Source organism: Buteo buteo, chromosome 1 (assembly GCF_964188355.1).
Source record: "Buteo buteo chromosome 1, bButBut1.hap1.1, whole genome shotgun sequence".
NCBI classification, from domain to species: Eukaryota; Metazoa; Chordata; class Aves; order Accipitriformes; family Accipitridae; genus Buteo; species Buteo buteo.
Genome location: NC_134171.1, coordinates 84803229 through 84819395, shown reverse-complemented (window position 1 = coordinate 84819395; position 16167 = coordinate 84803229). Strand labels below are relative to the sequence as shown.

General features: G+C 40.2%; 1 protein-coding gene across 6 annotated transcripts in view; it reads left to right on the top strand.

The window, feature by feature from the left end:
* Window positions 1–16167, top strand: part of ANKRD17 (ankyrin repeat domain 17) — a 96631-nt gene that overhangs the window by 32799 nt on the left and 47665 nt on the right. For all 6 annotated transcript variants that reach the window (XM_075039386.1, XM_075039379.1, XM_075039362.1 and 3 more), the window contains exons 2-5: window positions 11949–12102; window positions 12716–12872; window positions 15262–15409; window positions 15713–15860. In XM_075039386.1, the coding sequence (XP_074895487.1) occupies window positions 11949–12102; window positions 12716–12872; window positions 15262–15409; window positions 15713–15860 (607 nt within the window). The remainder of the gene's footprint in view (window positions 1–11948; window positions 12103–12715; window positions 12873–15261; window positions 15410–15712; window positions 15861–16167) is intronic.

Genomic DNA, 16167 nt, shown 5'->3' with positions numbered 1-16167 from the left:
AATAGCTATAAATGCCTGTCCTCTTTCATCTGAATCTGCATAGTTTGCTAAGTTTGACAGTTTCCTTGGCGTGGACTACCGAGGAGCTGCTTTGGGTCAACTGAGGCCTGGCCTCATTGCAAGAAATAACCGTGTGTTTAAATCTGAGAGAAATGCTCTTGTGTTAACAGACTTCAACTATGCTGTTAGAAAATCTGGATGAAGGCAAGGCTCCGCAGCACTTTTTCGGTATAGGGCTTTATAGCTGCTAGCTTTGTCTACACCGAAGTTATGATGTTGTGTTTCCATTGTTCAGCTGTGCTGATCTACAGTCCTTATAATAACAACTTGTTTCAGCTGGAAATGGATGGGTGTGCACAGTTCTGAACTGAAATGTCAACAGAGTGCATCGGGCCAGTGAAATGGAAGAGGTGAAAAATATTCCAGAAAAAGCGCTTGTGAGAAGTTGGGCCACCTTTAGTTGTGCTAAGCTGCTCTAAACTCCCTTCTCAAAGGATTAGTTAAGGGTCTTGATCTGTTACAACAAAGCCTGAGAGTGACAGAGAAATGGCTGCTTATTGAGCTGTGAAAAGAAAGCTCAAGATACTTCTCCTCGAAGACTCTGCAGGCAACAAACATGCAGGCAAGCCCCCTGAAGTTAACCAGTGATAAAGATAATAAATTATCACTGGGAATTCAAGCTTGGCTCTTGTAGAGATAGCAGAATTGAAATGATGCATTTGTGCTTTTAACAGCTCAGGATTTTATTTTATTTTTTTTAAGTTTTCACTTTTTTCTTAGGTGTTATTTAAAAGGAGGATACTTCAAGGTTCTAAATCAGTTGATGTGGATCTGTCAGTGTAGCAAGGCACTTCATTGTGGGCTTGGAAATGCTTGTATTGAGACAGGATCTGTTAAATCTGTCCTTGGAGTACACAGTCAAGGCAAAAGGTGAGTCCAGTGGAAACGGAATGGGACCAACTGTTAGAGAAGGATTTTCTCTTTCTAGTGAGCTCACCTTCCTTAAACAAAACTGAAGAGGATAATTAGTCCCTTGCAAATAGGTCAGTGAGGAATAGGACGTGACAGTGCACGGCAGGACTGCTTAGTCCTTTTCCAGTAGTGCACACATTGTTCAGAGATGCTAGCGTTACTGTGAATCGAGGTGCTCTTCAGGTAGACATCCAAAAACCTTTTGTTGAGAGCGGAGTCACGCTTAATGTATTCCCCCATTTTTACATACTGAATGACAAAGCTGAAGAGACGTTCATACAGCTGTGTTGTTCTGTACTCCTTATTTTCTCTGTGTTCCTTAGTTCTTACTACAAGATCCATGGAAGGTGGCCATGTCATGATTAGGGGTTAGTCTGAGTCTGTGGTGGTGGTCCTCAGGATGTGCTTGAAGTACAAGCTTATCTAGAGAGATTTGCAGTCCTTGAGCTGTCCTTCAGCAGGAGGAGAGATGGGAAAACTCTAAAATGCCATTTACATAGCTCAGAAGGCTTGTCTTAAAGAGCCTGCGATACAGTCTGGGTGGAGCATTGGCTAGGTGGTCAGAGGCTGCATAACCCCTCTAAGCTTTTTACAGCTGTAATGAGTAGGCTCTGGTTTGTGTGGCCCTGTAAGTAACTTGTTAAGTAGCTTGAGTGATGCTTACCTCAGATACTTGAGAGAGTGGGGCTGCAGTTGTTGTTCAGGTGTGACATTGGGGGACTTTGGTGACAAGAGAAGAGGGTGATTCTGGGAAGTTCAGTTGCATCATCTTTTTTCTTCGTAGCTGTTATGTGTCCCCTTTATTCTGTCTCTGATAGATAAACTTGTATTGTTTGGGAAGACATGACAGGTTACTTGCTAAGGGCAGCAAATATTGCCTGCGTAGGATCAGGCTGTCTGTTTAGTATCCTTCAGCTGCCGGGGTTATTTTGCAGAAAGCTGTTTCCATTTTGGTTTTGCAACGGACAGTGTGGGAACAACCTTTGTTATATGTGTTATCTATTTATCAGCGGCTCTGATGTAGACCACCATATCTCGGGGGTGGTGCAGAGGCAGCAGCAGTCTGAGCAAGTTATTCGTACGCTGTCAAAGCTTTGCTTCTGTGGTCAGTTCTTTCTAAGTTCACTCCAAAAGAGATGGTTTCTATCAAATGTTCGTGTTCAGCTTTTTTGTGGGGCTTGGGAGAGTGAAGGTGCGTACCTGTGTTCAAGTGGTTGGATTGGAAATGTGTCAGCTTTTTTATTGTTAATATAAAAGTATTGTCTGAAGCTGAGCTTTCAGAAGCATGATGGCAGGTGGTTTCAGAGTGTTTTAATGATTCTTTTTTTTTTCGGTGGTTATTACATCCTGTTACTCATCAGAGACTAAAACTTGTTGGTTTTTTTTTTTTTTTTTTTTCTTCCCCTCTGCATAAATGTGAAATTGGGGCAGGGAACTTAATAAGGTAATGAGTTGAGGTGGTGTTATTTTTACGTTGGCATGAAATTCTTCTTGCATAAACAATTGCAGCTGGATACCAGTTAATGCATAAATTTGCTTAATGTGTAAGTATGCTAGGTGTTTGGAATGAAGATTTGAAATGGAAAAAGAATATTAAACTGAAGGTGTTTGTCCTCATAGTTTCACAACCTTCTTGTAGCTATAGGTAGCAGTCTGCCTGTCTGTCTATTGTTGTTTGTAATGCTGGAGATAAGGACTACAGAGGAGAGGAGGGAATTTTTGTGTGAATACATCAGCACCTGTCTCGTCATCAGAAACACAGTAATACTGCAGTAATAATGCAGGTGTCCCTGCAGCAGAAACTCTGTTGGTGCCAGTCATGAGGACGGTGTTATGCCATTTCAGCAGCATGGACTGTTACTCTTCCCACCGTTCTCCCTCCCTCCCCCTTCTGTATTTTTTTTTTTTTTTTAGCAGCAGCGAGAGAAATGGAGTGTATAGTTGATGGAATAAAATGAAAGAAGACACTGTTGAGACGTTCCAGCTGCCGGACTTCAGATTTCTGCTGAACAAGGCATTTAGGTTTGGGGAGGGTCACTGCATGTTTGAAAGACAACAGATCTGATTATGTATCCGAGATAACTGGAAGCAGTCCTCACTGTATAGGGAAGAAATGCTGCTGTAAGACTTTGTGTCTGCGGTGACAGTGCTGCTGTAGTAGCTGGGTAGGGCAAGGGAGAATCACACAGCTTGTTCCTGTATCAAAATAGATTTGAAGAAAAAAACCATAAAAACTGCAAGTCTGAAATTGAGTAGGCAAAATAGTCTGCTTCACTTGGATTTAGTGTATGCTTTCCCTTTCAGTAACCAGGAAGCTGATCTTTATCTGAAGAAAATGGTGTCTTGTGTAAACATCCAGTAAACCATCATTTTCACTTCAGAGCTATGTCATAAAAACTAGGTTGTCCCCACAGAAATGGCAAGCAATGCCAGAGGCTTGTATTGAGTAAAGCTTTGAACGGAATTTTTAATATAATACATTATTAATGCTCTGAAGATCTACATGTTAAAATGGCCTGAAACCTGTGTTAACTAAGTGGTAGTTTCACCTGAAAACACGTAGCCTTAGGTGAAAAGGCAGAACCATACACTTTGCCTTAATATGTCGTTTGATCAAGTCAAAGTCTGTTCCCACTGTTTTATTTCAAGATATAAGTTGGTTGCTTTGTCTTGATGGTTCCCACAAGAGTATTTTTTCCAGTAAGCTGACTTTCAACTGAGATGGGTTAATGTACTTTGAAAGTGTAAGCGGTGATATTCTGATGGCTAAAAGGTAGCAGGGTAAGGGAGAGCAGACACTAAGACATGCGAGGGGCTGAAAAAATTTCCTGCCCTTTTTTATGCTGAGCTGACCTGTGACTAAGATGAACAAAAACTGCAGTGCATGTATGTTCTATGGGCATTATGAAGTACCTTTGAAATAATGAGTGTTTTGTCTTTCCAAGACTCCTATGTGATTTCTTGACACTTACAACTGAAAGCTACATATAAAGACTTTGGTAGCCCGTTAAGATTAAAAATGTGGTGGAACGATGGATCATAGTTTGTAGGTTTTGGGTTGCCTATTTGTAGGTTAGGTTTTGTGTGCCCAAGTGAAAAATCAGTCCTTGAAATAATTGGTCCGGTTTGCTACATTGCAAATGTGTCATTGCTTTAGTTTTGATTCACTCTTACCTCACGAATCCCTTGATGTGTGTTGAATGTTTAGATATAAGACATTAAAAATACCTAGCAGTGTTGTGCAAAGCAAACTTAACTAGTTATTAGTCAGAGTTGGACTTTGTTCTTGCACAGGGAATGTTGTTTTATTTCCTCTTGTGTGTTCCAGTTGCAAGATAATAGTATAAAACCTGCTATTTCTGCCTAAAATGGACTCGTAGGGTATATTCACGCAGTGAACAGTGGAAAATATTTTATTTTAAAGAAATGCTCATGAAACTTGTATGAAAGATGGACATATATATATATATATTTATTATTTTTTTTTTTGGTACAGTGTCTTGGAATAACTTGGAACAATTTCATGGTAATCCCCAAGGCTGTAGGAAGTGATTAGCAGATACTCAGTGGAACTGATCAGCAGCTAAAAAATAAACGGGGACCATTTTTCATATAAGAGGAGAATCTTGACAGGTGTCCTGATCCCAAACACCAGGGGAGTTTATAGACTTGTCTGTGATCTTCAAGAAAAGGTTTGTCTGTGTGCTGGCCCGGTGCCCCCTTCCTGCCTGTCCAGTCCCGCACATGCCGTTTGTGAGGTGGAAGTGCTGTAGGTCCAGCTTTAAGTAAGTAAATGACATAGGCTGTAAAAACAATCTGTTGCCTTAATGAGATGAAGGGCAGGGACAGAAATAATTAGCTCTCTGCCATTGGAGGTGTGAGAGCTAAAACTGTTCTGGAGCGAAAGCTGAGATTATCTTGGATATGAGTTGCTAGAGTGCGAGGGGAAGGCAGTGTAACTGTGGGTCAAGCTCTGCTGTTTATATGAGGAGTTCCTCGTGTAAATCGGGATTAAAACCGGTTGCTGTATGGGAGCCATTTTTAGCTGAGGAAGTGAAGAATCTGAAGATTCCTTGCTCTTCAAGCTAGTAACTTGTTGCTGTAGTGGAACTAAAGTTTATTAACTGACCTGGTAATGGTTGTCGTTTTGGTCTGAAGGTGTCTTTGCAATACCTGACAGACTTGAAAATCCATGTTAAATTTCATATTGTCTTTAAAAACCTTTTGCTGCTCTCCAAAAATTCTGGAGCTGGGAAAAATTGTCTGTTGCAGTGCTTGCCAATTGGCAGTAAGTCCTTCTGTGACTTAAGAAATAATACAAAAGGACTGTCTGTTAAGGTCTGTTTGAGGTGGTGAGGTTTGCTACGTGGCTGTAGCCACTAGCTGTTCCTTGTACGCCAGGTTCTTCGGAAAGGCTTTGTGCTAAGCCTTGATGCTCATCGGATCCATTTGACACCCTCTGGGTATCAAACGCTAAAGGTCCACGGGCCAAGGCGAAAATGTAGCAAATTCTAAAATTGTAATCAGTGCCTAATGTGAGGCAAAAGTCATGGGAGTCATCTGAGAAAAGCTGAGAAACAAATCTGCTGCTGGATTGTAAGCCTAGAAAATAGGGTCCAGCCCCAAGAGTAAGAAAAAAAACTTGCAGAGAAAATATTTTGTAATGGAAGGTGGGTTTTGGGCCTTTTAAAAAACTTCATCTGGGCTAGCCTGATTTATCCAAATCAGGTTTCAGATGCTCTTGCTTATGGAGGTTAAAAACACTTGAAGCTTAAAAATGTTTCATCCTTTTATGTTAATGAGTACAACTTGCTATTTCACAGCCTTTGAGATCTGTTGTTTGCAACCTAACTGCTAGACACTGAAACTGGATTTCACTGTTTACTTGATACTTTTTAAAGAGCTGTTTACTACTTTTCTTTGAACATGTCTTCATCTAAGGCCTCAAGGTAGAGAAACATTATATTGTCTATTTGCTCATTATAAACAATGGCTGAAACGCAGCTAGGAACTTGCGTAGCTTTCAGGAAGATGTTGCTGGATGTTTGGCCAAGAGTGCTTTTCATGTTCTTATAAGCAAGTGTTTCAGCAGGGTTAATGACATCATGTACCTAAATGTACCATACAATTAAGCAAGTGTTTGCTGCCCTCCATCTCTGTGCATCCGCTTTCAGATGGCACATGTTACAGTAATATGATGTCAGTTTTATAATTTATATGGAATGTAGGGTCTTGAATGTTTACTCTGTGTTAATTTGTGACTGAATGCTGCAAAGCGGTAGCACGTAAATACTGTCTGCATGCAGGATGGCCTTAAAGAGAAGGACTAGGGAATGGAATTGGCAAGACGGGCTCTTGAAGTCAGGCCGGGAACCTGAGATAAGAAGGCGAAAATTACTTTTACAGCCTTTTCTTAATGTCTCTGGGTTGTCCTTGTAGCACAGCTGTGATTGAGGAAAAACTGTAGAACAGTGATGAACAAATGCTGGAGATGCTGTGTAAATTAATGACCAGAGCTATTCATGGCAGCTATGTACTGATTAGATGGATAAATAATGGGCTTTTGTTATTTTGCAGTAAGGGCTTTAGTAGGTAGTGGATGCTGGAAACTGTTTTCTGCCATTGTTCATAAATGAAATTTTAAATAGTTGCTTTTATGTTCTCTACTACTGATGAAGTTTAGCTAATCATAAAGTTCTCTGGTAATGCTTTGTGGGCAACTATATTGATGTAAAGTGTAAATATTACAGAGTCTTAGATATGTATGAAAAGAGGAAGTTCACACACTAAACCGAGTGACATTCTAAAGGTACCAAAGTCACCAGCGTAACAAAAGGGCTTAGCTTTGCTCTTAGGTTCTTTCCTTGCGCGGCATCAAACAACATTAGAACTTCTTACTAGTGTAGTTGTGCAGTGTCATCAGAGTTCAATAGTGTTGTGGCCAATCTGTGGCAGGTACTTCTGCTGACAGTAAGATGAGAGTTGCTGTAGTTTTAGGCTTGTAATGTTATTTTACGTATTGTATACCAATTTTGGTAGTCAGGAGACTTGACTAGCTTGATACCTTAGTTGATGACGTGGCTCCAGAGGAGCCCTTTGGTGTTGAGTACTGGATTTCTATCTCATAAATGTAGAAGATGTGAAGAGACAGTTGTTTGTAGGTGGAATGTATCTTCCCTCCTCGGCTTGACATAAAATTAGGAAGATGCTAATCTGTCTTTAGCCTTCTCAGTAGTAAAATTGAAATCAGTAGGTGACTGACTCCTCTGCAAATCCTTAATGGATGGGGGTTGTTTTTGTGTGGTGTGGTTTTTGTGTTTTTCTTGTGGTGTTTTTTTTTGTTCTCTCTTTTTTTTTTTTTTGTTTTGTTTTGTGAGGGAAACTATGGGAGAAAGTTTATTGTTTGACCTTGGTTTACGTCTGTGTGAGACCGTGTGGAGGCATATATATGGACTCAGAAGACTCTGCTATGGGGATATGGGGAGATATTTACATCAGTGTGTACATGGTGAGATCTATGCTGACGGCAGTTTTATATGCGTGTGGCTTGATGATGAGAGATCGATGAAGTTTGAGTTAGCATCAAGAACTGAATTATGTCTCTGGCTGATCTAGTATCACATGGTGGCAAGAGCCATGCCAGCTAGAGCAAAGTAACTCAATTGTGCTTTTTTTTCCTGCTCTTGCCTGGCTTTTATTAAACTGTGTGTTCAGTTTCTGGTATTTGGCAGTCAAGACATAGAATTACTGACATCTTGTAGGACTGTCTTTAGGGTGTATAGACATGAGTCCTGGTGGATCAGCTTTTAGCTGGTTGAGGTGTCTATGTCCACGTACCAAGTGGCAAAACAGTACTAAAAATGCCCAAGTACTGTTCTTTATGACAGAAAAGATACAGTCTTGCCCACAGAATCGTTTTTGTAAGAAGTTAGACCTCCTGGTTATGGTCTGGTGAAGAGGAAATCCCTTGATGTTATGTGTCTTACCTGATGGGGAAAACAGCAGGAGCAAACTGATCACCCCAGGGTTGGAGTAGGAAAGAACAGGTGGGGTTTTGAGTCTGTACTTCAGAAAACAGAGAACACGAAAATAACCTTAGGTCTGCCTGAGTGCGTGCACACAGTGGTGTGCCACGTGGGAGCCTGGGAGCGTGCACGGGGAAAAGGACAACAGAGGTCACTGAGGGAGAGGATGAGTGCGCAGAACCCAACTTGATGATGTCGCAAAACTTTGCTAAGTAGGGAAGGACTTGTCTTTTTAATAAGAGGTGATAAAAGTGTGTAACGTTGAAAATTGAAGTTCAGTCTAGTCTTACAATACTTGGAAAATTTAGAATGACTTTTTTGCCTAGAAAAATAGGACTCGGAACATATGCTAAGGTACTTGTAGCATGCAATTTCCTTGAGGTTTGGATTTATATACCTGTTAATACTGAACTTTTCTGAGCCATTTTAAAATTTCTCTTTACAGTTATGTTCAACGCATCAAAACTGTAGGCTGTTCTTTTTGAGAATAGTTAGAACTTGGTAATTTTGTTCTCCTACCGTGTTTTTTGATTGTAGAGGCATCAAATACACTAGAAGTGATTACGGGCAAAGTAAACTTGGGCAAGTACAGAACATGAGATTCTTATTGCAGGATGAGAGAGGAGGAGAAATCTTGTAAAAGGCCTTCTGTTTGGGACTGTCTGAACAATTGGATTATGTCAGAGTATTGTTTGATCAGAGAAATACTGACTGAGAACCCAGATGAAATATTCTGATATGTGAGGTGGAGCATTTGTGGACTATTCTACACATTTTTTTAGTTAAGGGAAATAAAATACATCTGAAGACCATTAAAGGAAATGTCTGTTTACTTGGCCTGGTAACTGGAAATGCTTTGTCTTCAGTTCGTAGCTTCTGTAGAGAAGGCAGTATTTTCGGAGAAACGAAAATGTAATTTTCACTTCTACCAAGACTCAGTTTTATTCATCACTGTTAGACACTGTGTCTTTTATCACTATCACCCTGTATGGTATTCTGTGTCATGCTGAACTGGCTGAAAAGACAAGACTGTAGACCTAATGAAAATCTTAAGCTAAAAGGCAATCGTGAGAATATGCCAGAGTGTAACTGGAGGCTTGATTAAAAGTTCTGCAAGCCACTGGTGCAAGATGTATCTCTTCTACCTTGGAAAAGGAAATCTAGCTATATTTAATGTCACAAAATAGTCTAAATTTATTATTTAATAAGTTAATTTCTTGAGATGTTGCTCTGAAGTGGTTTAAGTGACAGCACATAATACAAACGTTTTCAAGACTTCATTGGAAGGGAAGTTTTCTTCTAATAACTTGTGGTTGTCTTGGTGCTGTGTTGTTTGTAGGTGGATTGCTTTTTCTCCCCGTTCTTCTGTTGTTTTTTTAATCCTACCACGCTCATATTTTTAGCTGGAAGGAAAATAGGAAGATTTTTCCATTTGAAACTTAAACTGCCTAAAAGACCTAATTGGAAGGGAGAGGAAGTGAGTGGGGGAGAGATGTTTTCCTATTTTGACTTTTTTCTTAGCAAATATTTCATAGTGTTAGGAAGAACCACGACCAGCTGTTAAGTATCTCACTCAGATGTTTTTTTTTCACTTAGTCTTAAGTAGTAGGGATTTTGCATGAGTTCGGTGAGCCAAGAATCCTTCTGACTGCTCAGTAGTTTGCCTTTCCGGTGGTGAAATCTGTCGCTTGGCTCCCGAACAGCGGAGTAGTTCCTTTCTCTTTCTGCGGCAGGCTTAGGCCTCTGGAAGAAGACAAATGGCAAGTCCTCAGATGAACCAAAACCAGCCTAAAAACTACAATGTAGATGCATGGAGCAGAGCTGGCAGTGACCAGCGAAGGACCCTGGCGAGGCAGGAGTGAACCGTTCCTTAGGACTAGGGAGGAAACTAGGAGTTGCCTGCACCGGTTTGCCAAACTGGAAAACTGCAGCCTGTGTGAGAATCACTTGGAAAAAGTAGTGCTGAGGAGCAACGTGGAATCCTGCAGGACTGTCCTGTTGTTGGCAGTTGTTGACATCAGTCAATTTTATCAGAAGCTGGTACTCAACTCCTTCAGCTTGCTGTGTTCCCAGGTTTGAAGAAGGAGGGCAAAGAGGCTTCAAAGGAGTGGAAGGAGGCTTCAGAGATGCCCTTGAGGTGTATACTTGTGTATTGACAAAAGCTGTCTGACAGGAGATTTGGTTTCTCGATGGTATCGTTGAAGTAATAAACTGAAGTAATTTTGAAAGTAGTTCTTAGCCCACCTTCCGAAACAAGGTGTCTAGGTTCAAGCTATGTGCTAGTACCATATCCAAGTAAGTTTTGAACTGGAGGCAGACCGCGGAAGGAGAAGTTCTTGCGTGAGCTCTTCACTTGTGACAAGAGAATAGATGGGAGGATGAGGGAGCCGTTTCAGGAGTCCCGAGATGAATTGGTCGCTCTTCTGGTTTGTCTGCCCACTTAAATTCTTAGGGCATTTATCTGCAGGAATCTAAACTTGTGATGCTCATGAGACTGCTTTTAAACTTTGGAGACACACACGAATCTTAAGAATAAAATAAATTTTATTTCTATCTTAATGAGCTCTCTTCCATGTAGAAGTAGATTACTGCTGTGCTAAGGACAGTAGCTGCTTTTATCTGAAGATGACTGAAGTTTTTAATCATGTTGTAGGGGTGGCTGGCATGTGTGGTTTGTTTGTCTGGCAGACTTGCATTTAGGTTGATTTTGATTATGGACAGGCATTGGTTGTGGTTTTTTTGTTTGTTTTTGGTTTTTTATTTCTTTGACTTTTTTGAAGACGTGGATTTTTGAGGCTGTTAAGCTTTGTAGGGGGGGTGTTTAAACTTTGCCTTTATAATCTCATAAATGGTTCGAGATGGCTAGTTCATAGGCTTAGGTGTACATTTATGGAACTCTTACCGGAGCGTCTTCTCTAAACTACTTGACCTAGTTCTCTTTTAACAGGCAGTGAAACACAAATGGATGCTAGGGGCTTTTCTCTCTAATATGCTGATCTGTTCCTTAATTTCTGTGTGTTTCACAACCAAAACAAATGGAGAGTACAAGAAAGTAGGATCTTTAGAAGAACTTAGACCACTCAGCATCTGTTTTATGAAAAAGGCAGATATCCGCAATGGCATGTTCTCTAGGTAATGTTTTAAATAAATGCTTTCTCCAGAAAGATTCTGTGAAACCCTTGTAAGTTGCGTTTGAGTTGATTATATCTAGAACTTGTTGCTTGTCTTTTTGTGTTTTGTTTTTTTGTGCGTTGTTGTTTTTTTTTTTTTGTTTGGTTTGGTTTGGGGTTTTTTTCCGTGTTGGGTTAGGAGACATCAGACTTGAAATAAGTGAGATAGCTGAGAGATTTTTTTCTGCAAGTGAGAAGAAAACAATCGGCACTAAAGTAGTGAAGACTGTTAGTTTTCCTGGTTTTCTGTGCTAATAGAGTGTAATGCCGTTTGAGGGTAGGTTACTTCTTTGGAAGATGACTGGGTTGTGGGAAATAGAACAATTTTGTCTTTGTTATATGTATCTTTCGTGCTTTGGGGAGGGAAAAAACAAAACTAAGCAACAGCTTGCGTAGAAACTTGTGGCCGCTACTACCTTTAGGCCTTCTGGAGTGATATCTGTTCTCTCACTTTTCCCTCCCGTGTTAAGTTGGACTTGAAAACCGTAGAGTGCAGTGTGGAGACGTGAAGTCAGTCTTAAACTTTCTTGGTATATCATATGGCTTCTAGTCACAGAGCTAACGGATAAGCTGATAAAAGGTGCATTCTTTGTATGGGATTTTGGAAAATCTCATTGCTTCCGTTGATGAAATAATACCCTTTTGAGTCAACTGAGGATAGTTTGGCTAACAAAGTACTTCAAAAGCAAATGCTTAAATGATAACTACAACTGTGGGTTTTTGTGTTTTAAATGTATTCAGTCAGTTATATAATTCTTAAACCAGATTGGTTGTTTTTCAGGTGGAATCATTTATCTTGGATCAGGATGATCTCGAAAACCCTATGTTGGAAACAGCTTCCAAATTGCTTTTGTCAAGTACTGCTGATGGTGCTGACCTGAGAACAGTAGATCCAGAAACCCAGGCAAGATTAGAAGCTTTACTTGAAGCTGCAGGTAAGTAGTCGTGTCCCATACAGGTTTAACCCTGAAGCCCTTACACACGAGACCATACTGGAACTGCTTGCATAAGTCTAATCCATATGAGCATGATATAAATGCGGAATGTAAGGCGGTGTGAACTTGGCAAGGTTGTGCAAGTCGCTGTAGAGAGAGAAGTTTATTAAAGCTTTTCAAATTTTGGAAAATGAGAGTTTCATGTGAAGGCTGTGCTTCTAATTGGGTTCCTTCAATGCTGCATTTCTAAAAACTGGAGTAAAACTTGACACCTGGTCTTGGCTTGCAGACTTACATCAAAAACTAAATTGCTCAATGAGGCTTTGTTTTGTAACAACTGTTGTACGAAAAGCTTTAGTAGTTGCTTATACTAAGTAGTTGTCAATAGTTGAAAAAGAATGCCCTCTGTGGATCTGAGAGTTTCATTCATACGCACCACATCTGAGTGCAGCTTTTAAATTAGTTTTGTAAACAGTAAATTCCTTCATTTTGGAAGCTGTAGTTTGTTATGCTTGGAATGTTTCTGCCAACAGATCTCATAGGCTCAATTTGAACTTCTCTGTTTTCTCCTTTTCTGGCATGCGTACCAATTTGTTGTAAATTGGAATGAAAGGAATAGGTAAGCTGTCTACAGCTGATGGTAAAGCATTTGCAGATCCTGAGGTGCTTCGCAGACTGACTTCTTCGGTCAGTTGCGCGTTGGATGAAGCTGCTGCTGCACTTACCCGGATGAGAGCAGAAAGCACAGCAAATGCAGGGCAGACGGACAAGTAAGCCAAATTTTATACTGGATTTTTTCAGTAGTTTGCTACTTTTAGAAGCAGTTTTTTGTGTTGTATCGCTTCTGATTACAGGGTGGTGGAACTCTTAAATCAAGTGGAATTAGTGCCAAGTTATCACCTGTGATTCTCTTGTTAAATATTCCTGGACTGTCAGGTCTTACAACGGGGAGTGAAGCAATTAATACTGCTTAGAGCTCGGAAATCACGCTCCGAGTAATTTAACTTGACCAACTATAGAAACAAAATTTCTAAGCTCTTAAATAGTGTGGGCCTTAGGACTGTACCAAAAAATAGCAAATCCCAAAATGGGTCATTCAGTGATAGCATGAAACTAGCTTTGGGACAAAAAAAAAAAACCCCAAACCCCATCTGTTGTTTTAGAGAACTTTAGAGCACCTTTTTAATTGAGGAAGGAAAAGATACTTGAGTGACTGGAGTGTTCATAGCGGTCAGCAGCTTTCTCGTGTTAGGTAGGACCTTGGACAGAGCATCGGCCAGGGAGTCACTGCTTTTTAACTGGGCTTTTTGGCTTTCATTGTGTTTTTTTGTGTTACTAGGATGTTTATGAGGGAAAGCAAAATAAGGTTGCCTTGTAGGCTGTCATTAAGCTTCCATACAACAGAAACAGAGTGTTAGTAAGAACAACCAAGTGCTGCTGTGCTAGTTGGCAGTTTGTTCCTTCTAAGTAACTCCTTGGAGTAACTCCAAAGAAACATTTCTTGGTGTGTTGACAAGGACATATGAAGAAGAGCAGAATAGTTTGGAGTTATGTCTGCTTCTATTCTGTGTGTGTCTTTCCGTGCCCCCAGCTACGTCTTTTCTTGTGGACAGTGGCTGTTGCCAAAGTTGTTACCGGGACAGAGCATGTGGGAAATTAAAATAAATGTGGCAAATGCAGTGAACTGACATATTTGAGAAAGAATTCTCCATATATTAATATTGCATCTGGTGGCACAAATCAAATACGAGTCCTGGGCACGGTATACAGGTGTAAGTTAGTCCTTGCCACACAAATACCCGCTTTAGTATTTTAAGCATTGCTCATATTTGCATAGAGTTATATGGTTTGCAAAAGTGTTCTGTCAACTACCTTATTTTTCCATTCCCTGTTGAGTTAGTTCTGTGTTGATGGGACTTCTTAAATGGAGAAGAGATGAAAGGGCAGTGGGTGGGGTGAGGCCAGTAGTATTGGATATATTATTATTGATCTAATTATTTGGAGCAGAATAGAGAAATATGTCAGCCTTGAACTTTTTTTCTCACAAAGCAATAACTCTTTTGGAATGAAAGCAACGTAGACAGAAGACAGAATTGGCAGGATTGAAAAATATGCTTCCAGTAGACCCTTTTTTGACTGAAACAGAATTGGAATGATAGAAGTGAAGAACTTGTGCACTGACGTGAGAACCACAAGTACTCTGACTCAGGCCTTGCCAAACCAGGAGAATTTTACGCATTTCTGCTTGGTTGAGTTAGGGCCACAACTGCAACATCGATTGTGTTACAAAATCCTGGGGTTTTCAGCACAGGGCAGAAGTGAAGTGATTAATTTGTTATAGAAGTGTGATGCAGGTGGCTTTTTTTACTTCAGTTAACAGTTACAGTGCTGAACAAAAGCTAAAGTTTTAAGATAGGCAATTTCAGTCTCCTCTGGTCCTGGGGCAAAAGAGAATGTGAGTGCAACTCTGAGTAGTGGTTGCTGATTTGGAAAGGAATACTCACGGTGGTGTTCTTATCGTGATTTAATCGGTTCTCCTTTTCGTTGAACCTTACTTCAGAAAACGCGTGGGACAAAACCTGTGTTTTTAAATGGGAACTATAAAGCAGGAATAGGCTGGAGTGTCTTTTATGTTGTAATTAATAATATAAGCCAACAGTGATTTGTTTGCAGTGCTATATGATTAGCCGTTTCAAAGGCAAAGTTAGTACCTATTTCTTACATTATGAAATGATTACCAAAAAAGGTTTTGTACTTCGGTAGGACATAACATTGTGCCACACGTATAGTGCTGCGACAGTAAGTCAGGTCCGCGGTCGTGTCTTCTCTCAACGTGTTTTCTGCTTGAATTGTACATAATGCAGAATTTGATAACCTAAATGGTCATCCTGCAGATGTTTCTCGTGTAAACTCCTGTTAAAAATTACTAACAGGAGTGGCTGAGTATGCACATTAGTCAATTTTCTGAAAAGTTCTGTGGAAACCTCAAGTGTAAAAACAGCACCTCTTAAATTAGCAGTTGGCACTTTTTAGATTGTGTCTCCTTTTTTGTTGACTGCATCCTCATGGCATGTTGGATTTTTACTCTGCACTATGTTTGTGGAGCAAGCTTTTCAAGCATAGTCCATTTTCACTTTTAAATGCTTTCTATCTTACTAGCCGCAGCTTGGCAGAGGCTTGTTCAGAAGGAGATGTAAATGCTGTGCGGAAGTTGCTAATTGAAGGACGAAGTGTGAACGAGCACACAGAAGAAGGGGAAAGCCTCCTTTGTTTAGCCTGCTCAGCAGGATATTATGAGCTTGCGCAGGTTGGTTTCCTAGCTGTTTTTAGTATGTGTGTATTGTACAAAAATAAGTGTTGAATTAATCTATTCCAGTCTTATGCACCTGGAAGGCAATATTAAGGTAGTGGAAAATGTTAGTTAACCTGCAAATGAAGACTTATATGTAAACTGAATGTTGCTAATGCATTCTTTGCGCTTACTTTCTGTAAGTGTTTCTAACACAAAACTGCGTGTTGGTGAAGGTGGAGGCTTTGTGTAGCATTTCAACCATCTTGAATATGCTGGTTTGTCACTTGCCGGTGGTGTTGATCAGCCTTCTGTTCACAGGTTCTTCTGGCAATGCATGCTAATGTAGAAGACCGTGGTATTAAAGGAGACATAACACCTTTAATGGCTGCTGCTAATGGTGGACATGTCAAAATTGTCAAGTTGCTGCTAGCTCATGGTGCTGATGTGAATGCACAGTCATCAACAGGTAAAGAAGTGTGTTAGAGCGTGGTGAAGACAATTGAAAAGCTGAGATTTACTGTGTGCAGGGAACTTTGTGTGGAAATTTGGGAGGAATGGCTCTCAGCCAAACAACACAAAATGCTTTCTTGTGGTTTTACTGTTCAACTTCTGGGTTTTTTTGTGTTTTTCTTTAACAAAGTTGTAAAATATTAGTTGGTTGCGGACATACAAAGGTAGGTAAGGTCAATTAGTAACTGAAAGGTATTTGTGTACCTAAGATTTGTTGCCACATAGTATTTTAAGCACAGTTTGGGAAGTTTTTGTGCACATAG